This window comes from Perca flavescens, chromosome 3 (assembly GCF_004354835.1).
Source record: "Perca flavescens isolate YP-PL-M2 chromosome 3, PFLA_1.0, whole genome shotgun sequence".
In the NCBI taxonomy this organism is placed as follows: Eukaryota; Metazoa; Chordata; class Actinopteri; order Perciformes; family Percidae; genus Perca; species Perca flavescens.
The window spans coordinates 34,299,815-34,327,424 of record NC_041333.1 but is presented as its reverse complement, the minus strand read 5'-3'; the positions used below and the strand labels follow the sequence as shown (position 1 = coordinate 34,327,424).

Here is a 27,610-nt window from a genome sequence, read left to right as displayed (position 1 = left end):
ACTCCACATGTCTGACTACTGTACACAGGTTCTGCTGCTTCCCACAAGAAGTGATTCCCCTGCTACGAATTGCTCGGTTTAAATTAGAACCGTTGTGTAATAACGCGTTCAACAAGGTACTTTACTGGTACATGCGACCTGCTCTCTCACAATAAACATGACTAAACTTTCTCAGAAACACATTTCTCAGATACATCAGAAGAGCTGTGCGGCGAACAGCTTCTGCTGATCTTCACGTTCTGTCAACACTGTTACAATACCGTTTTGTAAAGTGGGCATATTTGAAAATGAACACCAAGCTTTTTAACTGCTTTCGTTTGCATTCAATTCATTTCTCTGCGTTTTGAGTGAGCCCATACTATTAACTTTATAGCCACGTACCACTAGAGCTAATCATGAAAACAGGCCGGTAATTTAACTATATATAAATATATATATAAACATAAAGATGTATGTATGTATATTATATATATATATATATATATATATATATATATATATATATATATATATATATATATAAACTTACGCCATTATACTTAACCATTTGTTGACAATTGTGAAATGGTTTATATATATATATATATATATATATATATAGAGAGAGAGAGAGAGAGAGAGAGAGAGATGTCTGTGATAAATGTAAGCCAATTGTTTATGACCAACCGTCCTCCACCGCGACCACAACACCCCGACTTTCCACTGTGCCATTTCAGCGTCATCAACATACGTCCAACTGTGAAGTGTCAGCTTCCATTACAGTTTATCATAGGATTTTTTCCGACAAAATGAAAGCAGTGGCTCGACAGCGGAGGTGGCCACCGCCTGCCTTCTAGTCGTGTCTCGAAAAAGTTGTCTCTGTTTTTCTTTTTTTTGAAGGGAAAATGTTTTTTTGTCATTCGATTAGCATCCTAACACGAATGCTAACAACGTCCTGCTCATTTCATGAAATATATGTCAATTAACTTGTTTTGTTATAACGGTTCAGTGACGACAGGGGAAGACAAGTGTCACTGTAAATACAATGTTTGGAATACGAATTACGAAGCATTTTATCTTTCGATTGTAGTCATACTACTCTCCGGCTGAAAGGATTTGAACTTTTGGTGCGCAAATAACCAATGTGTCATGTTTTAAAAAAAATCCCTCTCTGAGGCAGTGGAGTTTCCGTTGTCTGTGTACCTGTCCTGCCCTTGCTGACCGAGTACACTTCTGACTGTTTTGTATTTCATGAGTGACAGAATGTGAATGAGTAGGTGGCCAGTCATGTCTAAACTACTGTCTGGTATATGCAATGGTGGAAGAAGTATTCAGATCTTTTTCTTAAGGCTATCAATGCCAATACTTGGTAGGCAGAATGGCCCATTTCATAATAATATATATTATGTTGCTGAATTATAAATATTGATGCGTTAATGTGTTCATCATACTAAAATAAGTAGTAGTAGTTAACATTCGGTTACACTTTACTTGAAGGTATCTACATGAGAGTGACATGACACGGTAATGAACGTGTCATAAACATTATAAACAAGTCATAAACGTTTATGACATAACGCTTCTTTTAGTGTCATTAGGTTTTTGTCATGACAAGTTATGGTTAGGGTTAGGGTTGGGTTAAAACACAATGCCCTGGACAAGGGGATTCAATAAAGGTAAAATTATGGTTAGAAGATATACCGGATAGGTTATAAATAAAAATAAATAAAATAATAATTAAAAAAAAAACTAAGAGGTTGTGATTGGCATAGGAGATGCCTTGTCCAAGGTTTAAAAATAATTTAAAAAATAAAACCGACGTCGGGGGAGGGGGGAAACTAGGGCATTTGATTCATGTGGGCAACAGGATAATGTCTGCAGTTTAATTTATTGCCACCACTGTTATCAATAACAAGGAATTTTGGAAAATTGCACAGCCTAGGCAACCTTAAATAATAATATATGAAGTCTAGTCTTGCATTGCCAGACCGAAAGTCTGGCTAGATCACAGATACATTCTGGGATAGGAGAAAACAATGGCCTGCGTTGTTTTTAAACCAATCACAATCATCTAGCTTGTATCCAAAGCAACTTACAATTGCTATATATATATATATATATATATATATATATATATACAGAATTGAACCCAGATCTCCCCCACCAAAGGCATGTATCATATCCACTGCGCCATCACCACCCCAAAGTAATCACATAAAATGTTGAAAAAGACATAGTGTAGGCATAGACATGAATAATTGGAGATGTGGGTGGAGAAGCCTGGGATTTAACCACCATCCTTGTGGTTATGAAACAAACACTAACTCATAGCCACAAGCCACAAGACCTATTCCCCCCCAATCGGTCCCAAAAACGTCCCAGTTAAAGAGTGAATGCCGTGAACACATTCTGTGTAAATCTTTACAATCATTCCCCCTAAAGAACCGGGCAGGCCTGCCTTGTTGCACGATCCAAATGTTCTTTAAAACTTGACATTTTCAGCGTGTAGCTCGCTAGCTCGAAGGTTGCTGTGGTTTCCAGAAGCATTAGAGATCTTGAGAACGGCAACACGCAGAGAGCGAAACGTGAGGGACATATCCTGGAAATGCACTTCCGCTGATCCAGACTATATGAACTCTGATGGGGTAAAGTACTTTACTTGCAACATTATACATTCATTATTTTAACAGCAGCACATTTAGTTGTTTGTCTGCAGCCTTTCTGTTTGACCTGAAGTGTCATTCAGCTTAACACTATATTATTCTTTTACAGTAAAATAACTTTTAATCACAATGTTACAGAGAAGTCATAACTTGCTGCAACAGAAAATCAGCTTTGACCCATTTGAACATATGAATGTGCATATATCCATCCATCTTCGTCCGCTTATCCAGTATCGGGTTGCACGGGGAGCAGCTCCAGCAGGGGACCCCAAACTTCCCATTCCCGACCAACATTAACCAGCTCCGACTGGGGGATCCCGAGGCGTTCCCAGGCCAGGTTGGAGATATAATCCCTCCACCTAGTCCTGGGTCTTCCCCGAGGCCTCCTCCCAGCTGGACGTGCCTGAAACACCTCCCTAGTTAGGCGCCCAGGGGGCATCCTTACCAGATGCCCAAACCACCTCAACTGGCTCCTTTCGACGCGAAGGAGCAGCGGCTCTACTCGGAGCTCCTCACGGATGACTGAGCTTCTCACCCTATCTCTAAGGGAGACGCCAGCCACCCTCCTGAGGAAACCCATTTTGGCCGCTTGTACCCTGGATCTCGTTCTTTCGGTCATGACCCAGCCTTCATGACCATAGGTGAGGGTAGGAACGAAAACTGACCCGTAGATCGAGAGCTTTGCCTTCTGGCTCAGCTCTCTTTTCGTCACAATGGTGCGATAAATTGAATGTAATACCGCACCCGCTGCGCCAATTCTCTGACCAATCTCCCGCTCCATTGTCCCCTCACTCGCGAACAAAACCCCAAGGTACTTGAACTCCTTCACTTGGGGTAAGGACTCATTCCCTACCTGGAGTAGGCACTCCATCGGTTTCCTGCTGAGAACCATGGCCTCCGATTTAGAGGTGCTGATCCTCATCCCAATTGCTTCACACTCGGCTGCAAACCGATCTAGTGAGTGCTGAAGGTCACAGGCCGATGATGCCATCAGGACCACATCATCTGCAAAGAGCAGCAATGAGATCCCCAGCCCACCGAACTGCAACCCCTCTCCACCCCAACTACGCCTCGATATCCTGTCCATAAATGTTACAAACAGGATTGGTGACAAAGCGCAGCCCTGGCGGAGGCCAACCCTCACCTGAAACGAGTCCAACTTACTGCCGAGAACCCGGACACACCTCTCGCTTTGGTTGTACAGAGATTGGATGGCCCTGAGAAGAGACCCCCTCACCCCATACTCCTGCAGCACCTCCCACAGTATCTCCCGGGGGACCCGGTCATACGCCTTTTCCAGATCCACAAAACACATGTAGACCGGTTGGGCATACTCCCAGGATCCCTCCAGGATCCTTGCGAGAGTAAAGATCTGGTCCGTTGTTCCACGACCAGGACGGAATCCGCATCGGCCGAACCCTCCTTTCCAGCACCTTGGATTAGACTTTACCAGGGAGGCTGAGAAGTGTGATACCCCTGTAATTGGCACACACCCTTTGGTCCCCCTTTTTAAAAAGGGGAACCACCACCCCAGTCTGCCACTCCTTTGGCACCGTCCCAGACTTCCACGCAATGTTGAAGAGGCGTGTCAACCAGGACAGCCCCTCCACACCCAGAGCCTTGAGCATTTCTGGATGGATCTCATCAATCCCCGGGGCTTTGCCACTGTGGAGTTGTTTGACTACATCAATGACCTCCGCCTGGGAAATTGACAATGATCCCCCATCATCCTCCAGCTCTGCCTCTAACATAGAGGGCGTATTAGTCGGATTCAGGAGTTCCTCAAAGTGCTCCTTCCACCGCCCTATTACCTCCTCAGTTGAGGTAAACAGTGTCCCATCCTTACTGTACACAGCTTGGATGGTTCCCCGCTTCCCCCTCCTGAGTTGGTGAACAGTTTTCCAGAAGCACCTTGGTGCCGACTGAAAGTCCTTCTCCATGTCTTCTACAAACTTCTCCCACACCCGCTGCTTTGCCTCTTTCACGGCAGAGGCTGCAGCCCTTTGGGCCTTTCGGTACCCTGCAACCGCCTCCGGAGTCCTCTGGAATAACATATCCCGGAAAGACTCCTTCAGTCGGACGGCTTCCCTGACCACCGTTGTCCACCACGGTGTTCGTGGGTTACCGCCCCTTGAGGCACCTACGACCCTAAGACCACAGCTCCTAGCCGCAGCTTCAGCAAGGGAAACTTTGCCTCTTCCGGAGGTGTGAGTTGAAAGTCTGTCGGACAGGGGCCTCCTCCAGACGTTCCCAATTTACCCGCACTACACGTTTGGGCTTACCAGGTCTGTCCAGAGTCTTCCCCCACCCCCTGACCCAACTCACCACCAGATGGTGATCAGTTGACAGCTCCGCCCCTCTCTTCACCCGAGTGTCCAAAACACACGGCCTCAGATCAGATGAAACGATTATAAAATCGATCATTGACCTTTGGCCTAGGGTGCTCTGGTACCAGGTACACTTATGAGCATCCCTATGTTCGAACATGGTGTTTGTTATAGACAATCCATGACTAGCACAGAAGTCCAACAACAAACAACCACTCTGGTTTAGATCAGGGAGGCCGTTCCTCCCAATCACGCCTCCATGTGTCTCCATCATTGCCCACGTGCGCGTTGAAGTCCCCCAGCAGAACAATGGAGTCCCCCACTGGAGCCCCATGCAGGACTCCAGTCAAGGTCTCCAAGAAGGCCGAATACTCCGAACTCCTGCTTGGTGCATATGCACAAACAACAGTCAGAGTTTTCCCCCCACAACCCGCAGGCGTGGGAGGCGACCCTCTCGTCCACCGGGGTAAACTCCAACGTGGCGGCGCCAGCCGGGGCTTGTGAGTATCCCACACCCGCCCAGCGCCTCACACCCTGGGCAACTCCGGAGAAGAAAAGAGTCCAACCCCTATCCAGGAGTATGGTTCCAGAACCAAGACCATACGTAGAGGTAAGCCCCACCATATCTAACCGGAAGCGCTCCACCTCCCGCACCAGTTCCGGCTCCTTCCCCCACAGAGAGGTGACGTTCCACGTCACCAGAGCCAGCGTCTGCTGCCCGGGTCTGGTCCGTCGAGGCCCCTGACTTTCACTGCCACCCGTGTGACAGCGCACCCGACCCCAGCGGTTCCTCCCACAGGTGGTGGGCCCATGTATATATATATATAAACAGTTTCTGTTTATAAATAATGTGTGAATTAACAAAGAGAAGTGAGACCACTTTCCGTTATCACACTTTCAAAGGTCATCGTGTGTGTGTGTGTGTGTGTGTGTGTCTGTAATGGTGTGGTCTGATGTTTGTTGCACTCCACTGATCTGGACAGAAAACATGCAAATGAAGCTCTGTTGGAACCAAAGACTGTTCCAGTCTCTTAAGAAAACACACCACATTCACAGCGACTACTGTAGGTACATTTACTCAAGTCCCGTACTTCAGTACAGGTTTGAAGTACAAACGTACTAGTACTTCAGTGTTTCTATTTTATGTTACTTTATACTTCAACTCCACCACACCTCAGAGACAAATATGGTCCTTTTACCCCACTACATTTATTTCAAAGCTTCAGTTACTTTTCAGATTCAGATCAATATTACAAAATATAATCAACTAATAAATGATGATGTGTTGTTATAGGTTAAGCTGTCCAGCTGTTTATGAAGTAGATAAATGAGCTCCACCTTTCCCAGCTGTAACATTAAAATGATGAACACAAGAATGCATCAATAATTAGGGCTGTGTATCGTTCAAAAATACCGGTACCGATACCAATACCGTGACTTTGATACCGGTTCCTAAACACTTTTTTCAATGCAAATTTTATTAAACAAAAAGTAAGTTACAATATTAGGGCACAAATTTAGATTTATTTTTAAGCTCCCACTTATGTGAGCCCTGTCTCTGTGCGTAACGTAGAGTTTTTCCTGCGTGTCTCTACAACGTGTCATGGTAGACAGCCAATCAGCAGCATTATTAGATCTTGGTAGAAGCATGCTGCATGCTTATTGGCTCACTGTCACTGATTAGATTTACCCCTTAAGTATTGAAATTGTGTACTGATACTCGATACTAAGGAGGCAATTCTGTCGGTGCCTAAAAAGTATTGAATTCGGTACCCAGCCCTATAAATAATTACAATCCAGTGATATAATAGGATTCTGAAATGGTCCACTCTGCATGATGAGTACTTTACGTGTATTTTGATGCTGATACTATTGTACTTTAGTAAGATTTGTAATTCAGGCCTTTTTCTTGTAACAGAGTATTTCTACACTGTAGTATTGCTACTTTTACTTAAGTACAAGATGTGAATCCTGTAAAAGTAATAACTGGTTTATGTGTCTTTCTGTGTACAGGCACGTAACAAGCAGAATGGAGAGCTGGCAGCCATTAAGGTCATCAAGATGGAACCAGGTGAGATTTATTTTTGAATGTTTGTCCTTTTAAGAGAGAGGCATTCTGACTTGATGTTCTACCTAAGCACCTGCACAAAGGTAACAAACACATTTCCAGCCTAGTATATTTACTCATTTCCTCAAGTACTGTGCTTACATAAGAGGAAAGGAAAGGAAAGGAGCTAGATGTCTTAAAGACTTGGTTAGCATGTAGCGTGTATATACCCACTAACTGTGTTCATAAGTAATGTGACTAAAACAACAAATATGTCTTCCCCTCTTTCTGTCTGGTTCCACAGAGGATGACTTTTCTATCATCCAGCAGGAAATTGTCATAGTGAGGAGCTGCAAACATCCCAACATAGTGGCTTATTATGGCAGCTACATACGGTGAGTGGTCTGTCTCTGTGCCCCCCCTCCCCTCTTATTAATCTCAGATACAGACGTTAACTCCTCTTTTGTCTGCAGAGCCAATAAACTGTGGATCTGTATGGAGTTCTGTGGAGGAGGCTCCCTGCAGGATATCTACCATGGTGAGTGAGTGAGTGATTGAGTTCATGTTTATGTTTTATGTTTATTGGTTTCACACACATAAATACAAATCACGTTGAAGAAATATAAAATAAATGTAAGGGTGTGGTAGAAACACGTAATGGCTTATATATAAAAAAACACACCCCAAGGACATACCAAATGTCAATCATACAAAATCACCAGTACATTTTGGTAGTTGCTGTATTTATAGTATGAACAACAGTTTCTAAAGAGTGAGCTTTTTTCCAAATGGAATATTTCAGACAGAAGGGTGTGTGTGTGTGTGTGTGTGTGTGTGTGTGTGTGTGTGTGTGTGTGTGTGTGTGTGTGTGTGTGTGTGTGTGTGTGTGTGTTCTTGTTTAACTACATTCGTGGGGTCCACAAACCGGGAGTCCAGTATACTTGTGGGGTCCTGACAGCTTTGTGGGGCCAAAATGCTGGACCCCACAACATTAAAGGGCTGTTTGAGGGTTAAGACTTGGTTTTAGGATTACGGATAGAATTAGGTTATGGTTATGGTCAGGGTGAGGGTGAGGGTGAGGGTTAAGGTTAGGCATTAAGTTGTGATGGTTAATGTTAGGGTAAGGGTTAAGGTTAGGCATTAAGTTGTGATGGTTAAGGTTAGGGTAAGGGTTAAGGTTAGGCATTTAGTTGTGATGGTTAAGGTTAGGGTAAGGGTTAAGGTTAGACATTTAGTTGTGATGGTTAAGGTTAGACATTTAGTTGTGATGGTTAAGGTTAGACATTTAGTTGTGATGGTTAAGGTGAGGGTAAGGGGCTAGGGAATGCATTATTTCAATGACGGGTCCCCACAAAGATAGTGAGATGCACTGTGTGTGTGTGTGTGTGTGTGTGTGTGTGTGTGTGTGTGTGTGTGTGTGTGTGTGTGTGTGTTGGGCAAATATTTGAGGTATCTGTCTTTATGAGTTTTTATTGTCTATTATATTACTATTATATTATTTTACAATTTTGAGGTACTTGTACTTTACTTGAGTATTTCCATTTCCTGCTACTTTACAAGCTCATTTCAAGATTTGCTCCGAGACAAGATGAAACTCCCAACTACTTCCAACGCGCCGGTCTGAAACGTTCTGAAACCTGCCAGTTCACACCAATGCGATGAGAGCAGACGGTGTATCATACCGATAGCAACGACTCTGTACTTCTGTTCTTACTTCCGACTTTCCAGGCTTTTGTAGTACCTGGATATGCTTTGTAGTGTCTTCAAAGCAATGAAGATAATGATAGTGAGATACTTGCTACAGCTGCATTTCTAGTGGTGATGAAACGTGGAAAACACTCTGTCCTAAACTCTGCCATTTTGACCAGTTGACAGTTTGTAAATGACTTGACCAGCTGACTTTGCTACGAGCTGATTGGCTGTTAACAGGTGAGGTCACAGGTGACTGAGACGGGCCGGTTCAGACCTTTGCGACTTTACCCTGGCACGTTCTTAAACAGTTTTGTCTCGTCGTGAATCTTTAGTCTGGACTGAGCTTAAGACAGAAGAAAGAAGATTTATTTATTTATATTAGGACAATGCACATTACGCCAGTGTTAGCCAGTCAGCTAATTTTCAACTGTAGGCCTAGTTGCATGCATGTCTTTATGGTGGGAAGAAACCGGAGCACCCGGAGGAAACCCACGCAAGCACGGGGAGAACATAACATAACATAACAGAAACAGGGTTAGGGTTAGAGTTAGGGTTAGGGTTAGAGTTCATGTGTTCATGACTGTGTCATGACAGCGTCATGACAGCGTCATGTCACTCTTATGTAGATACCTTCAAGTAAAGTGTTACAGAATATTTTTACATATTTACAAAAGCGTCCGAGCCCGGCCCGCGATCGACAGGCATTAAGTAAGACATTTATGTCTGAGCCCAACCCAAGCCCGTTAAAATCCCATTTTTTTCTCATGCTCACTAATGACACGTGGGGCCTACGTTTGTTTGTGTTGAAAGCCCACTTTTATCAAGCAACTGTAGGAAGGCATTCAGAAATGTCAACAGATGAGCGCATCAGCGCACATGGGGCAACAAGCGCAGTTTATACAGGCGCACATCTACATAATAAGCTTTTTTAAATTTAAAATGTTCAACAATGTTCAATTAGAGGTATCCATCCTCTAATTTACAACTTGGGTGACTCTCCAACATAAATTGCACATAGTATATCTACAGGGGGCTATTGACAAAACCAATGAGCTAGTTCAACTGCTGGCTGGTTTGACATAGCTTCTGTCGTCTCCTGTCGTCTCGTGTAGAGATGGAAACTCAGTGGCATCGATGTTGGTGCAATTCCTGAAATTTTTCTGGTGATAAATAAAGTGCCATCTTGTGTTATAAAACATTTTAGTCACCACTGTTTTATAAGGGGGATTATCAGTTCACTGGACACTTATAACAGTACAGTACAGGTGCAAGCACGTTTTCAAATCCAGATGTTAAGATCATTAGGTTGACCTGGACCTCATGATGTTATTCATTGTGGAGTCAGTTGTGAAGTCGAGTTGTTTCTCTACAGTAGAGCGGCTCAATCAAATGTTTTCATACCCAAATTTACAAAAGTAAAGGCCCTATAATCCTCCTTTTCATCTTTAGTTTGGATTAAAATGTTCCAGTCTTAGGGTCTGATCTGCTTAACAACATTCGAATCACCCTGTAAAACACTCACACCAGTGGCTCCCAAAAGGGGGTCCGGGGACCCCAGGGGTCCTTGAGGTGGTCCCCAGCAAAAAGGGGAATTATTTTTTTTTTTACTATAATTCCAACCATACTGCATGTAACACTATGACATAATGTATGACTATTTGGTCATGGGTTTCTTTCTGTAATAAAACATCTAAAAGCAAAAGTACTATCATATGGAGGATCCTGGGATTAAATATTATGAAATTGGGGTGAGGGGGATTGCATTAAAAAAACATGTTACTTTTTCACTTCTGGGATTGTTCAGGTGCCGCCGGGAATTTGGCCGTATGTCCGTTACTTTTCTCTTTCTTTGTGTTGGCGTTCTAACCTCCGGTGGATTTGTGAGGACTATGGTTAACTGCTCCTCAGATCTCTGCAGGGTAAATCCAGACAGCTAGCTAGACTGTCTGTCCAATCTGAGTTTTCTCTCGCACAACTAAAACTACTTTTGAACGTATACATGTTCCACCAAAACAAGTTGCTTCCCGAGGCGATTTTGCAGCAGCACCGTGCTTAGCGCCGCCCAAAATGATGGTGATTGGTTTAAAGAAATGCCAATAAACCAGAGCAACAGCTTTCAGCTTTCCATCCTCGTCATACGCAGCGCTGTGGACGAAGGTCTCGCAAAGCGAGAATTTTCGAATGAACCTTGATCACTTACAGTAATGTACTCTGGAGGCTGTAAACTATTAGTATTGAATTATTAAAATTAAATTGTGTTCCACAGTGACTGGTCCTCTGTCTGAGCCACAGATCGCCTACATCTGCAGGGAGATGCTGAAGGTAATTATTATTTATTAATTCACTTTAAAGGAGCTGTTGATAATGATGTCCAAGGCACAACAACTGTTTTGTTCCATTTATTCTTTGTTTTCTCTTCATTTCTGAAATGGGTTTAATAGTTGAAATGAATAAGTGAAATCTTTTATTTACATTATCCAGGGCCTCGACTACCTGCATGCACAGAAGAAAATCCACAGAGACATCAAGGTAAACACGTCTGACTTTCATTCTACATTCTTGTTTACTGGTATCTTTTATTTATTTGTGGTAAAAGCACGTTAGACTACAGTCTGTGAAACTTAACGCTTGCTGCTGGAATGTGGTGGTTGGAAGTGGGTCACTGCAGCAGCAGATAGTAAGATGTAAACAAGAACATTGCAAACACCGTGCCCTAGGTTAAGGGTTGTCCTGTTTGTAATCCAGAACATTAATCATCTTTATGTTTTTATTGAACCAGCTGATAGGCAATATTTGTGTTCTATTGTCCAGTATCTTTAAAGTCAAAGCTCTCAGACTTTTCATCTTATAACTTTATGATGGAAAAATCATTTAGAAAATGAGACAGGAAATCCAGCGGTGGAATGTAACTCACTGTGCATTTGCTCAAGTGTTGTACGTAAGTAAACAGTTAAGCTACTTGTCCTTTACTTGGGTATTTCCATTTTATGTAACTACACACTACATTTGTCTGATAGCTTTAGTTACTTTTCAGATGACAGTTTTTCATCCCCTTCCTGTCCAGTGAAAACCATGCATCCAGATGTTTTGATGTTGAATGTTTGTGATAAGCTGAAGGATGAAGTGTTCCTTTATGTGTTGAGAAAGAGAAGAAAATTATTTTGCTGGAAAATGCATCATCATAAAGCTGAAAACAGGGCTGTTTTTCTGACACCATGAAAAGTTCTAAAGGTGCCCTGCCACACAAAACCGTGCTAAATCTGCTAGGTCCATATGTGTTTGTGTTATGATTATATATTTAAAGGATGCTGACAGCCAGGCTCTCATTGGCTAGCTGTTAGCCAATCAGATTCAAACAGCTTAGGTTGTTGAATATTAATGAGAACTGGCAGAAATTGAGCTGAGTCTTAATGCAGGCTTTCTATACCACGCTAGAATGGCTTGAAACAAGGTAACCAAGGCATTTTTTCCACAAAAAATGTTACAGAGTCCATGGTAGAACTTCAGACATTACGACAAAGTAATGAAATACATGTGGCAGGGCACCTTTAAAACTGTTTAGAGATACGTGGTTCTCACAGGACAGCGATGCTACAAACATATGATGATTATAGAATATGATATTGCTGTAGATTAAACTACCCAAAGGTATATACTGTAAATGAGCTTTAAACATCTACAGCAGCGAAATGCGACATACACATTATTGCAGCAGGAATATTAATCCAGAAACATCAGATATAACAGGAAAACACTGAAAGGGAACATTTTACTGCACAATAAGTACTTTGAGTACTTTTCTGTGAGTTTTGCTCCTAATATATTTACTAGTATCAAGGTTTTGAATGCAGGACATTTAATTGTAGTGGAGAATTTTCACAGTGTGGTCTTTTTACTTGAGGATCTGAATACTTACTGACAGTAGTGCAGCCAAAAATGAGCAGATAGAGAAAGAAAATACTTAGCACACTACAACAATCAGTCCATCGAATTATCTTTTAGTTCTACTAGTAAACAGGTTTTTGATCTCCATCCTGTGTGGGTTCAGTTAAAGATCACCGAGAGGAGAGTTTTTTATGATGAGATGCGTCTCTGGTTGTGTTTGTGTTGATGTGTCTCTCGCTCTCTCTCGCCTCCAGGGTGCCAACATCCTCCTCAACGATCAGGGCGAGGTCAGGCTGGGTAGGTGCATGTTTGCACTGTGTGTGCTCTGTGCTGTACCGCTGTGGGGAAGATGAGTCACTCTCTGCATGACTGACATCAAAGACGCATAGGCGCAATAATCCAAACTGGCCAGTGCAACCCTCCCCAAAAACCTAAGTAAAAAATTCACCAGAATGCAGAAAATGAAGTGTTCAAAAAAACTTACAAAATTCTCGATCCCCCCCCAATGTTGAACCCAAAGTTACGCCTTTGCGGACCGCTCAATAAAATGATCTCTTGGATCTTACTTAAGGACTTAAATGGTCCTCTCTATTTTGTGGTGGTCTGAATTAGGGCTGCCACAAAGATTATTTCCATTGTCAATTAGCCTGTCCATTATTTTCTCGATTAAACGATTAGTCGGTTGGTCTGTAAAGCACAGTTCAGACCAAAGATTCGCGAAACCATTTTATAACGTCACAGAGAAAGGTTGCAGAGGTCTGAACCGGCCCGTCTCAGCTGGACTCAAACCAGATGATGGTGTCGTTGCGACTCAGCTGGTCGAGTCTCCAGAGGCTGGTTTTAGAATCTAAGAGACGTCTCGTGTTTCTACAGCAAATAGAGAAGTCAGCTGGTAAAGTCAGCTATAAACTATAGAAAGGAATTGATCCATAATCCATTTCATTTTTATGTTACAAACAGATGGTTGAAATGGCAGAGTTTTAGACAAAGCCTCAACGACTGCCCGAAAGCATGGTAACGTGATATGGCCAAGCGAGATGGAGAGTGACTGAAGAGAGGGAGCGCCCAGCGGCGCTAGAACACAGCAGAGAATCCGAGAAATAAAACGTGTTTTTCGCCGATTGATCACTAGAAATGCAACTGTAGCAAGCCTCCCACTATCGCTAACGTTATCCACATGCTTATTTAGATGGAACAAATGATATCTCTAGCTACAAAAAAGCCTGGAAGTCAGAAGTTAGAACGGAAGTTCAACGAGGCGTTTATATAATGAGATGATCGCATTGGTGTGAACTGGCAGCTTTCAGAACGCTGCAGTCTGGCTCGTTGCAAGAAGATTCAAGTTTCAACTGGTCTCGTCGCGAATATTTGGTCTGAACTGGGCTGAAATTGTCTTAAAATGGTAAAAATCTTGATCAGTTTCCCAAAGCCCAAGATGACGTCTTTAAATGTATTGTTTTGTCCACAACTCAAATATATTCAGTTTACTGTCAGAGGAGTGAAAAAAATAGAAAATATTCACACTTAAAAGGCTGCAATACATTTTCTTTTTTTTTTTTTTTTTTTTATAACAAAAAATTACTCAACCCAATTAATCGATTATCAAAATAGTTGGAGATTAGTTGACAACTAATCAATTAATCGATTCATCTTCAACTATATCAAATTTATGTATAAAACACTTTAAGAATAGAGTTTATCATCAGCATATGCTAGAAACAATTATAGCTGCAAATAACAACAGAATAACTGAGCATGAAAAGAAATGGAATGTCTGTTTACTTGAATTAGAGGATTGATATATGTTAATTTTTCATTCTCTTTGTTATTAATTTTGTTTGCTTTGTGCCTCTTTTTATTTATATTTTGCTTTCTTGTAAAAACACTATGAATGTGGGGTTGATTGTGGTGGTGATTGTGGTATGAATGCATGGGGGAGTGGTAGGGGTGGGTGGAGGGTTTGAAGCTTGTTTTGTCTTTGTAATTCCTAATTTGTTGTACGTATTAGACTCTAAATAAAATTAAAAAAAGAAAAGAAAAATCGATTCATCTTTGCAGCTCTAGTCTGATTCTAACATTTAATATTCGGCTGCAGAACGTTGTTTCATTTACAAGCAGAAGTCTTATCATTGTCATTTTCCTAATAGGATTTTAAGGCTTAATCTATTTGGATATTCCCTCATGCATTAAAAACACAACAATTAATCTTATTTATTTATTTTTGAATTGGGTTAATGCTCATGTCTGCCGTGCTTGATGGTGTTGTCACAGTGTGCAGTAATTCTGAAATCAAAGTAGATAGTAGAAATACAAAGCACATTTATTTGTATTCAGAGCCTTGATTGTTTTTACAAAGAGTCACTCAAGACTCGCAGAAATCTGTCTTGTTAAGTATATTGTAAAACTGAATGAGTGGTTGTCCTTTATATTTTTTTGTTTCCTCTGTTGTGTAGCTGACTTTGGGATCTCGGCTCAGATCACTGCCACTCTGGCCCGGCGGATGTCCTTCATCGGGACGCCATATTGGTGAGATCTAAACCCAGAGATCAGTCTCTCTTCAGCTTTTAATGTTACAGGTCCTGAAAACACCTCCGTCTGGACATTTAAGGACAAAATTACTGCAGGCGGCTGGGAGGACTACTTTTCTTTTTCATGCATGAAATGAACTAATGAACAACATTATGCAACATTTACGAGGCAATTAGTTTTACTGCTGAAGCTAACCCAGATGATTTAGAATATTTTTTTGTTGTCAGAAGCAGAATTGCGTCACTTCATTATGAGCTTCCTCTTCTTCCTCTCACTGGGCTGTAGTGTGTGACTCGGACTTTTATGGACAAAGCTTCTGGGTGTGAAAAGTGAAACCAATGTTGAAGTGTGGGGGGGAGGGGGGATGGGAACTCCACTTGCTCCAAAAAGAAGTCAGTTTCTATATAAGTCAATGAGAAAATGAGCCTACTTCTCACTTGATTTATTAACTCAGTAAACATTTTCATAATGAGTTTATGGTCTCAATCACTAGTTTGAAGTCTTCTTCAATACAGCATGATGTAAATTATGGTCCCATTTATTTTAAAATGGACAAAAAAGTAGGGGATGTTTTAGGGGCGTGGCTAAACGTCGACCTGTCAATCAGGACAGAGGCTTAGCAATGCTAACCATCATAGGCGCCGATTTATGTTTTCCTCTGTGGGTGCTCACGGGCGCACGCCCTTTTAAAAAAAAGTAGTCAAAAATTTTTTGCATTTCAGAACCTTAGAAAATGGACAGCGGCCCACACCAACACACACGCCTATTAACTTGATAATAAAGCCGTAAAGAAGGCTATCTTTCAACTCAGGACAGCGCCACTTCTCACAAATACAGATAGGATTGGAGATGAGAAGTTTAACTGACACGTAACCGCGATCAGCTTGGTGGGAAATTAAGAATCAATGCCACCTGTCTAGTAGACAGCGACATAACCAATCACACTATGACAGACCACTCAGCACCAACTGCAATGTTTTATTTTAAATTAATGTAGCCTACTGGCAGTCTGACACGTGTGGGTGCTCAGTATTTTCTGTGGCGTGAGTGGCATTTTATGTCTATGGTTTCAACTCGACCCAATTTATCTTTAGAGTAGATCTGCCTCTAGTATTGCATTGCCAGACCTTCCTCCACAGTGCTGCGTTGGAGGGTCTGGCTAGTCCACACACTAAGTGCCGGACAGAGCCACGGTGCCGCTGCAAAATAGCCTTGGGTCGTGCAAGAGAAAACTCCGATTGGACAGATAGTCTAGCTAGCTGTCTGGATTTACCCTGCAGAGATCTGAGGAGCAGTTAACCATAGTCCTCAGAAATCCACCAGAGTTTAGAATGCCAACACAAAGAAAGCGGAAGGTAACGGACATCCGGCCAAAAAGAGTGTCATCCGGCAGAATTTCCGTCGGCACCGAAGCAATCCTGGAAGTGGAACGTCGTGGATTCTGACAAAAAGTTCTTCACTTGTTGCTGTTCCCCTCCTGTCCTCAGGATGGCGCCAGAGGTGGCAGCAGTGGAGATTAAAGGCGGCTACAATGAACTCTGTGACATCTGGTCTGTGGGCATAACAGCCATCGAGCTGGCAGAACTACAGCCGCCCCTGTTTGATGTCCACCCGCTGCGGTAAACACACACGTACACCTGTGATTGAATGTTATAAGGACATTTACTTAAGTACTGTACTTAAGAACACATTAGAACAACTTGTACTTTACATTTTCTGCTACTTTAAACTTCTACTCCACTACTGTACATCTCAGAGACTTTTTATTTCCTTCACTACATTTGTCTGACAGCTTTCCGCTCTTCACATTGCTGATGTAAAACAAAACACACTGCAGTTATTAGTTCATCTTACATATTGAATCTGTTATAGGACAGTGCATAAATATGTGACATTCATGCACACAAACACTCACAGATTCTCACTGATGTGACACTGTGTTTCTTCCTGCAGAGTCCTGTTCCTCATGTCCAAGAGCGGCTACCAGCCTCCTAAACTGAAGGACAAATCTAAATGGTAAATAAAAACGCATTATATTTAACCATTAAATCATGGGAGCGAATGGTTCCTATTGTATCAATCAAGCTGTTGCTGTTGGTCTTGCGTTTATATTTCCAGCCGTGAACAGATGTTTTCTCAGTGAATCTTTATAAAAAAATGTAATCTGAAAAAGGAAAGAAGACGGTCCGATAAAGAAAGTCAGAGTCTGGACAGGCCAACAACAAATGTACATTTGAACAAGTTGTGTTGATGTTTGTAATAATATTGCGGTTTTAATACTCAGATCATTAGGATCTAAATACAAGCGTCTGTTATATATGTGTGTTACTGTATGTTCCAAGATGCTACCGACATATCTCCTGTCTGCAGGTCCTCCATGTTTTATAACTTTGTAAAGGCCATGTTGGTGAGGAACCCGAAGAAGAGACCCAGCGCCTCCAAGATGCTCTCAGTCAGTACTGCTCACATATGCTCCAGTTCAGCTTTATTTGGTGTCATTTCTGAATCAAATCAACCTAAATCTAACTATTTTTTGGCATGACTTTAAAAATGTAGCAACACTGATTTGTACACAAACTGTCTTGAGGGAGATATCACACATCCAAGAGCAGCTATAGTTTATATATTTTTGATATAAAAACTATAGCTGGGCTCTAACAACCCGGGCTCCAACAAAAGCTCGCACTCACAGTGATCAATGCAAAAATGCTTTGTTTAAATACTAAACTAGAGCAAAGGCAGACAGACTGGAGACACTTAAAGTTGTCGATCAGGTAAAATAATAGCAACTCAATCCGTGAACAGGAAAGAGGATATCAGTCTTCTACATCAGTCTTGGCTTCCTGTACGCTTTTTCTTTACTTGGAGCCTACTCACTGTTTCTGTTGTCTCCTTCTCCATCCTTTGTGTCTCCTCCACACCTCGCCCTCTCTCTTCTGCAGAACATGTTTTTGACCCAGCAAGGCCTGAACCAGGAGCTGACCCTGGACCTGCTGGAGAAGTATCGACACCCTGAGAAACTCAAATCCTGCCTGGTGACGGAGGACGACGAGATGGAGGTCTTAACCACATTCTTTATTGACTTTATTTAAAAAAAAAAACTGAGATGAAGCTCTCATAACATTTTCACCAATCATGATCATCATTTTTTTCAACTCGACTTTTAATTTTAAATTAATTATTAAAGGTCCCATGACATGGTGCTCTTTGGATGCTTTTATATTATAAGTGATAATAAAAAAAAATCCAGAATTCCCCCAGTAAAAACCTTTGATTCTAATATGTCGGCAAAATGAAACCAGAATTGTGAACATAGCTTTATCCGAAATGTATGCAAATTATTAGTGCATATTTGCATATTTGAACATAACATTTCAGAAAACTTGTAACACCAAAAATAATTGTCCTAATGTAACTAATCAACAAGGGGAAGTTATATATATTTTGATATCTATTAGTTCAAATATTTCCCTATTCAGGTGGTCCAGGTGTCCACTCCCTCTTCTACCTGAGATCACAGACTCTGATCGGATTAATAATGGGTTTCTTCTTGTTGATTTCAGGTGACGGGATCTTTGAAGAGGATCCAGTCTATCAACAAGCACAACCAGGCAGAGAGGACAAACTCTGACATTAGCTGTAAGAATTCACTCTCTCACTTTAACTATATGAACAACCTTATGATGTAGAATAGAGTGAAATGAAATGTTAATATGGAAAGTGTCTTTGTGTTAAATTGTTTTGCTTGTGGTCACTCAGTGGAACAGATTTACACTCGGAGGCCTGTGAAGAAAGAATCACCAAACACAACAGTAAGTTTATTACACTTTCAATGTTGCGGACACCCGTGCATATACAAACATATATGCGTAATGTCCCACCCCCCACTTTGCAAAATCCTGTTTGTCCCCCCCACTTTCAAATAGTGAAATTGTTTTTATTTCTCTTAAGTCTTGGCGATCGGCCCTATATTAAACAACAAAGAAAGTAACAGCGGATATAAATTGAATACAACAAATAGAGGACTTTTCTACATGTATAAGTTTGTACTGGTTGGCTGTAACTTCTTTTAGAAATATTGCTAAGTTCCTGTGTTTTTTCACAGTTAAGACCTTCACTGGGATCCACCGGCAGTACCAAGAGTCCAGCGAGGTAACTGGATCACATGTCACGGACGTGGCGTCACATTAAATAGCTGATCGTGAGATTTAACTTCTGTTTCCTCTCTCAGGGATCAGGACACGGACTCGGACGACGACTATGACGATGTGGATATGTAAGAAAACACAACACAACACAACAGCGTATGAGGCTTCATTTTAAAACCCTGCTGTCTTTAGTTAGAGTTAGAGTAGAATACTTTACTAGCACAGATGATTATATGTAAATTGTGTTCTTATTTTGTATTTTTTAAACCAAAGATTGGTTCCTATTTATACCAAGGCCACTAATTGGCTCTTACAGTTATACAACAACATATTTTTAATACTTTCACCCAGGAAATGCATGTTCCTTCCTCGGGATAGTTTTAATCTAAACCAAGATCTTTTTCCTAAACTTAACTAGTCGTTTTGGCTCCTAAACTTAACTGTCATCTCCGAAACGGCATAGCTGTATCCCTTCTAGCCACAACCAACACACATCATCCGATTTACATGAAATGTTGTGCATCCTGCATATACCCTGGACATGCTGCGATCATCGCTGCTTGCAGCTTTAATTAACACTGACTTTGACTTTTTTTTGCCAGCAGTCACTTCTTCATGTTTTTCTCTTAAATCCAATCGATCATACACAGTATAACTTCAATAGATTGCACTGACACATCCTCTCTGTGTTTTGTCCTCCTCAGCCCTACGATGCAAGTCACCAGGTTAGTCTGAAGAAACACACACTCACGTGTGTATTGATGTGTATTTCTGTATCGTTAACACAGAAGACTCTCTCTCTCTCTGCCAACAGACTCATAATGCCAACTGATGAAACTCCGCCTCCACTTCCTCCAAAGGTGATTATCGACAAAAAACATGGTTTTATATGCATGTGTGTTTATGACGACAGGGCTGAAAAAAAACCCATTGCATTCATGGAAAGGCTGAACTTTCAAATGTAAGGTGTTAACAACTATTGCCGAAGACATTCTACATGCAATTTTTAGCTTTTCTGTTGTTTTAGTAATAGACAGTGGTGGATTTACGTCAGTAAAAGTACTAATACCACACTATGTAAACTACTGCACTACAAGTAAAAGTCCTGCATCCAAAACCTTTACTAAGTACATGTATGTAAGTATTATCAGCAAAATGTGTTTAAAGTATGAAGGTAAAAGTACTGATTGTTTAGTAAAATGTTGCATTTTACTGCTGGAGATGTTTAAGGTTGTGCTAATTTTAACGCCTTTTATTTACTGTTACCAGAAAAGAATTTATTGCCAAGTAAGTAACACTTACAAGGATTTTGCCTTGGTGGGTGGTGGATACATATAAACCACTAATACCACTAATAAACATATTAAAAGGAAACTAACAATAAATACAAAAACAATTATGTACAGGTTGACTGTTTAAACAAAAAGAGAAAAAAAAGGTTGCATTGTGGGTCACACATTTAGTTCCCTGGAACACACCACACCACTTCCTGCTCTGTCATGTACAGTATTAACCCTTGTGTTGTCCTCCGTCTGTTTTAACGTTACCTGTTTATGAAACATAAAGTATAAATTATCACCCAATTCTGCGTTACATCTTCTTATCCAACTTCATTCCAACTTGTTAACACTAGTTTTACACTTCTTGTTGGAATTCAATAGTCAACAAACTTTTATACCTAATTTCAGAGTTTAAAAAAAGCAGAAATTATGAATTATTTTGACTAATTGTTAAGATCAGAAGATGTGTGTGAGTGGATAATCACAGACGGGTATACTGTATGTCAATGTTTTGTCAGTATAACGTTACTGTGAACAGGGGCGTAGCAAGAAAGGCATTTTCTATGGGCCCCTCCCCACATCCACAGCTATTCATTCTAGCATCACATGAGGGCCCTGGGTACTCAGTCCCCTTTTTCCCCCCAGTCCGACGCCCCTGACTGTGAAACCATTTACATTTTTTTGGAACCATTCATGTTATATTTGGGCACTTTGGTTGAAAGAAAACAAAATTTATGATATAGAAACTTTGAAAATGGGTCAAATTTGACCCGAGGACAGCAGGAGGGTTAACTTGTTTAGGATAAGAAAATGTAAATGCCAAAGACACTAACCATGTGGGTATGTTTCGGTCTGTTCAGCCCAAAGCTCGGACCAGCTCAGAGGAAAGCATAGCTGGGGAAGACGACCGGGCGAGGAAACCCTGCTCCCTGTACGCCCCCACCCCTCTCACCAGGACCTCCAGCGGGACGCACGTCCGACCTACGCCCCAGCCGCGATACTCACGGCACTCAGGTGAGCTGCCTCACCTTCGTACACAGTATAGTGGGAAACTTTCTAGCACACATTAGTCTCTCATTGCCAGACCTGTCCCCACAACCCTGCGGAGAAAGGTCTGGCAACAGAAGCATACACTCCTGGATAGTAGAATAAAATTTCTTTAAACCAATCACAATCGTCTTCAAGCTCCGGACGCAGTGACGGTGGCTCTGCAAAATAGTCTCGGGAAGGAACTTCTTTTGGTGGACCATTTGCACCCCGCAAAAGAAAACGCCACATACAATATTAAAGGAGTATTATCCGTATAAAAGATAGGTTATAAAGACAGTACCGTTCGCTTATACAGGCAGGCGCCATCTTCAGAACACGTCATGATCAGTCGAACGACGAACACCGTGCAACCAGTATAGGGTGACCAGATGTGACCGAAAAATTCGGGACAGTCACGAAATCCAAGCAGTTGTCCCGAATCCCGAATCCTGCCCTAACTGTCCCGAAAATTAGAGCAAAGTCTCAAGAGCAGACTCTCGAGTAGTTCTAGTCTGATAGAACATTAAAAACTGTTCATGGTGATTGAGTCGTCCTGCGGCCAGCTCCCGGTCCGGGAGATGGTCCAGGGCACTCTGCCTGCGACACACTTCCAATAGGCCTGCGTTCCGAAAGTCCTCCTCGTCTCCAAAATAAAAGCCTCCATCCCCGTCGGGAGACAACGGGGTGGCATCACAGCTGAGGGACGCAGCAGTCTGGGGTGAAATACTATAATAGTAGGCCTACAAAATAATATAATTACAAAAAAATACAACCTTTGTGTCCCCTTTTGATGTTATAGAGTAGATGAAGAGAGCGCAAGTTGCAGCCATGAGGCCAGGGAAAGTGCACGTGCAGGCAGCCAATAAAAATAAATCATTTTGGTGCGGAGTTTTCAAATTCATGTTCACCCCCCCTAACCCCCAAGTGCCTCGTCCCGAATTTTACCCATTCTCATCTGGTCACCCTAAACCAGTAGTAACAGAGCTCAAGTCGTGACCCAACGCGACAAACACACACAGAACGTCGAAGCTGTGTTGTTTTTGAGTCTCGAAGACAAATTTTGTTTCAAAAGAAGCTGGAGGCAGCGAAAAAACCCACCGCTGGCTAAACTATTTAAAAATGGCGGTTTTGTTCAGGACACCCCCGTCTTTCGCTAGCACGGTGACGCAGTGATCAGTGACGATTCTCTCCAACCAATCAGCAGTCCGCAGGTTCTCACGTCACCTTTTGGTATCGCCTCAACTCGCTTGGAACCTCCACGGAGGTGATACTAAAAAAAAGTACCTCTTAGCAGGTACCAGGGACATTTTTTTATAATAGAAAACCAAAAAAGACATGTAGAGCGAGGTGAGGAGGTACCATGTAATGGTAAAATGCCATAAGAGCACCGTTGTAAATTTAAGCCAGTATTCACTCTTAATTTCTATTATACTGTACAACAGAAAAAACACGTCCGTTTCTACACCAAAGCAGTGCAAATTCTATCACACAGTTTCTTATTGTGTGTGTATGTGTGTGTGTGTGTGTGTGTGTGTGTGTGTGTGTGTGTGTGTGTGTGTGTGTGTGTGTGTGTGTGTGTGTGTGTGTGTGTGTGATCCAGACCCTGCGTCCTGCCCTGCCCAGTTAACTGACAACCCCGCAGACATGATTCCTCCTGAGCTCCCCCCTAAAGGAATCCGCAGACGGCAACCCACATCAAAGGTAACGCTGCTACTAAGTACATTTACTTACAAAGTACTGTACTCAAGTACAATTTTAACACACTTGTACTTTACTTGAGTCTTTTGTTTTCATGGCACTTTATACTTCTACTCCATTACATCTCAGAGGAAAATATTGTACTTTTTTTCTTACATTTATCTGACAGCTGAAGTTACTTTGTAGATTCATATTTTTGCACACAAAACACACAAAGAACTTCGACAATATGATGTTTTCATGTACAGCTGAGACGATGAATCGATTGACAGAACTACTCTTTGGTTTTTGGTAAATTATTTGATTTTGTGGTTAAGATTTACAGTAGTTTATATTCCAATGTAGATAATAAGATCTTTCCATTTCCTCGTTGATTATCTTCTCTCTGTCACACTCAACATGAGCTCTTCCTTTTTGTTCTCAGGACCCTGCTGAGTGCGCCAGCCCCGTCATGAAGAAACGTCCTGTGAGTTTCTTTTGTGTCTTTTCCAGAAGTTGTCCTCCCTTCATATCAACTCCGCAGCTGAGTGTCTGAGATGTGTTTGATGTTTCTTATGTGGAGAGAAACTATCCACCATTTAAACTCAGCAGGCACCATAGATAGATAGATAGATAGATAGATAGATAGATAGATAGATAGATAGATAGATAGAATTACAACACAAAGAAAGAGGAAGGTGACGGGTATCTGGCCCGAAAAGAGTGAAATCCGGCAGAATTTCTGGCAGCACCGGAGAAATCCGGGAAGTGGAACGTTGTGGATATAGACTCATGAGAGGATTAAGCAGATAAATACAATCATTCTGGTCTGAGACTTTATGAAGTTGTATCACTGGGGACAAAATAAATAATTGAATTCTCTTCTCTCTCACCGTCCAGGTGTACTTTAAAAAGATCTTCCATGGCTGCCCTCTTAAAATCAACTGCTCCACCACCTGGGAGAACCCAGCTACCAAAGGTTGTATCAGCCACCGAATGAAGTGCACAGTCCATTCTCTGCTCTCTCTCTCTATCTCTCTCTCTCTCTCTCTCGTCTTTTATCTGTCTGACCAGTCTATGTTTCCCCTCTGTCTCTCCCTCAGACCAGCATCTGATCCTGGGGGCAGAGGAAGGGATTTACACCCTCAACCTCAGCGGCTCAGAGGCCACGATGGAGCTGGTAGGACTTTTATCTAATTAATACACAGAGCTACATCAATGATTTACTAACTGTTGGCTTAATAGCAGGTGGGATGTCTAGAGATGGTCATAAGGGGTCTGTATTAGTTATTGGTAGTGTTGAGTGGCCAACCTTTTCTTCCTTTTTCAAGTACACTACTTAACTTAAGTACACATTCAAGGTACTTGTACTTTACTTGAGCATTTCCATTTTATGCTACTTTATTCTTGTACTCCACTACATCTCAGAGGTAAATATTGTACTTTCTACTCCACTACATTTGTCCGACAGCTTTAGTTACCTTTAAGATGACAGTTTTTTGTATCCCCTCCCTGTCCAGTGAAAACCATGTATCTCCAGATATGTTGATGTTGAATGTTTGTGATAAACTGAAGGATGACGTGTTCCTTTATGTGTTGAGAATCTAACTTCTTCTTAATCTAAATAAAGTCTTTAAAAATCCTCTCGGATCAGATGGAAAATGCGTCGTCACAAAGCTGAAAACGGAGCTGTTTTTCTGACACCGTAAAAAGTTGTAAAACATTTTAGAGATACGTGGTTCTCACAGGACAGCGACGCTACAAACATGTGATGATCTTATAGAATATTATGCACTTCTGTAGATTAAACTACCCAACAGTATATACAGGAGTTAAAATGAGCACAACCGTAAACATCTACAGCAGTAAAATGCAACATACACATGAATGCAGCAGGAATATCAATCCAGAAACATCAGCTATAACAGGGAAACACTAACGGGGAACATTTTACTGCACAATGAGTACCTTAACTTTTTAATACTTTTAGTACATTTTGCTGATAATACTTCCTTTTTCTTAAGTACAGGATCTGAATACTTCTTCTGACACTGGTCTGACAGATTAAATTAGGTCACACTTCAGAGAACTGTTGCAACAAAAAGCTTGAAAAGTAATTAAAGTGCTTTTGAAAGAAGGAAGTAAGGAAGCCATGACTGAACGGATGTCTTCTTTTTCTCTTTCAGTTGTATCCAGGGAAGTGTACCTGGGTCTACACCATTCATAACGTCCTCATGTCTGTGTCAGGTAAATAAGAAATAAGACTTGGATCCTCATTTAGTTGTGTGGCTCTGTTCTCTGGGAGCTTCCTGGAAAAAAAAGAAAGAAGATAAAAGACCTTTTTGTAGAACATTTAAAAGAATGCGTCTGACTCTGTGTTCACAGGTAAATCATCACAGCTTTACTCCCATTCGCTGAAGGAGTTGTACGATCAGGCTCGGAAAGACCAGAGGATGGTTTCGACTCACAGACTGTTACCAAGGTGACACAACTCTCTCTCTCTGGTTAAATTAGACAATTTGTCCCAAAAAAAACAACACATTTGCTCATGCCAGGTAAAAACTACACTATATATAAATGTTTATATACATATTTTGTCTTCAGGAAATGTGCAGTGACGTCTAAAGTACCTGATACCAAAGGCTGCAAGACCTGCGCAGTTGGTGAGGCAAAATACTGAATCATGGCCACAGCAACAAGAAAGTGTGATAGTTTATATGCCTGTGCAGAGACATATTAGCTGCACACTGATTTAAACTATTGTATTTTCTCAATTAAAGGCCAGTAGTTAAATAAAGGCCGATCCCAAATACACATAGCAGTTTGAATTTTCCCAGTCGGGAATTCATTTTTTTCCCAATTATTCCAACACCGCATAAATGCAGCGATGTCTCGCAATGTTAAAGAAAGTGTACCCTCTGCATTTGAGGTATATAAATTATTGAGAATTTAAAGTAACACCAAAGATTCTTTTGTACCTTAAAATAATGTTTTCAAAATTGTTTCAGTGGTTCATCAACTCGTAACAGGATGAATGGCACTGTTGCATTCGCTTTGCGGCCCTCGATCGGCTATAACCGCGCTATGCAAGTTTGCCAGATCGGGTTGTGGCTCTGTAGTGGTAGCGGACAGCGGTAATGGACAATTCCACTTCCAACCTGTAGGGGGGGGGGCGAAGAGGAAAAGTGCTTGGGTGTTGCTTTAAACTATATAAACGAGGCAGATTCCTGTACAGTAGACTGTGTCGATTGGTTCGGGGAGATATACCAACTAAGACTTGTCTCTTGCAGCAGAAAACGTGCAGCGAGGCTGCGTATTCCTGTGCTGTGGTCTGGAGTCCAGCGTTGTGCTGCTGCAGTGGTACGAGCCCATGCACAAGTTCATGCTCATTAAGGTATGTGTATAAAAAACTTGGATTTTTTTTAAAAAAGATCATTCCGTGCTCTGAAATTTTAAGAAGGTAGAAGTGAACCAGCTCATTTAGGCCAATCGGTGACATCTATATACATGTTATGATGGATACATCAAACACATTTACTCAAGTGCTGAACTAGTATAATTTTGAGGTACTTGTACTTGACTATTTCCATTTTATTCTACTGTTCACTTCACTACATTTATTTTAATAAGCTATGGTTCAATTACAAAATAAGATTTTACTGAAAAAATATCATCAGTTTATAAAATATAATCCATTGTACCAGATTTAATTACCTTGGAAACAAAGGAACAAATCCCGCACTTTGCTCTTGCTATAGCTTCACCGTTTATTTACAAAAAACTAACGTTTCGGTCCCTCCGGACCTTTATCAAGTATTTCCAACAACAAACACAACCGGGCTTACGTAAAAACATTTCGCCCCTCCCATTCTGTGTTCCCAGGTGTGGGACAATAGACAATCACTGGGAGTATCTCTCAGTCAACACACGTGTCTCTTAGACGCGGTCCACTTGGTCAGTTAGGACAGAAGACAAACAACTTCTCTCATTTAGGGTGGTTTATTAAAGCTGAAATAATAATAGTAACTTGTATACAAGGATCTTTCCCGTTTGAGAATCCACAGTCAGCAGATTGCTGTTTCTCTGTCTCTTCTCGCCCCAAAAAGAATGCAGTTCAAAAGTCACAGCTCAATATATGAAAATGTGCATGCTATTGTGATTGGTTAATACTAAGGCGGGAGGCTGCCGTGGTTTAAACTTTGGCGCTTCCTGGTTGGTGCAAAGGCTGGTCCCAGGCTGGTCCCAGCTTCTTGGCACTCAATCCATCCAATGGTAGGGGACGACACCCTGAAAAGAGATTTCCCGCTCTCCCTACCCCCCCGGGTATCGTTCACTCATTTACAAGGATGGTGTC

General features: G+C 41.6%; 1 protein-coding gene across 1 annotated transcript in view; it reads left to right on the top strand.

The window, feature by feature from the left end:
* Nucleotides 1-27,610, top strand: part of map4k1 (mitogen-activated protein kinase kinase kinase kinase 1) — a 44,517-nt gene that overhangs the window by 10,825 nt on the left and 6,082 nt on the right. The window contains exons 2-27 of the mRNA XM_028574024.1: nt 6,983-7,040; nt 7,321-7,411; nt 7,490-7,554; nt 10,975-11,030; nt 11,190-11,237; nt 12,848-12,890; nt 15,047-15,119; nt 16,610-16,741; nt 17,076-17,138; nt 17,493-17,574; nt 18,065-18,181; nt 18,686-18,761; nt 18,882-18,934; nt 19,228-19,274; nt 19,354-19,398; nt 19,975-19,995; nt 20,085-20,130; nt 21,411-21,564; nt 23,180-23,280; nt 23,702-23,806; nt 24,133-24,235; nt 24,360-24,436; nt 25,443-25,503; nt 25,642-25,738; nt 25,861-25,919; nt 26,547-26,650. Coding sequence (XP_028429825.1) covers nt 6,983-7,040; nt 7,321-7,411; nt 7,490-7,554; nt 10,975-11,030; nt 11,190-11,237; nt 12,848-12,890; nt 15,047-15,119; nt 16,610-16,741; nt 17,076-17,138; nt 17,493-17,574; nt 18,065-18,181; nt 18,686-18,761; nt 18,882-18,934; nt 19,228-19,274; nt 19,354-19,398; nt 19,975-19,995; nt 20,085-20,130; nt 21,411-21,564; nt 23,180-23,280; nt 23,702-23,806; nt 24,133-24,235; nt 24,360-24,436; nt 25,443-25,503; nt 25,642-25,738; nt 25,861-25,919; nt 26,547-26,650 — 1,977 coding nt within the window. The remainder of the gene's footprint in view (nt 1-6,982; nt 7,041-7,320; nt 7,412-7,489; nt 7,555-10,974; nt 11,031-11,189; nt 11,238-12,847; nt 12,891-15,046; nt 15,120-16,609; nt 16,742-17,075; nt 17,139-17,492; nt 17,575-18,064; nt 18,182-18,685; nt 18,762-18,881; nt 18,935-19,227; nt 19,275-19,353; nt 19,399-19,974; nt 19,996-20,084; nt 20,131-21,410; nt 21,565-23,179; nt 23,281-23,701; nt 23,807-24,132; nt 24,236-24,359; nt 24,437-25,442; nt 25,504-25,641; nt 25,739-25,860; nt 25,920-26,546; nt 26,651-27,610) is intronic.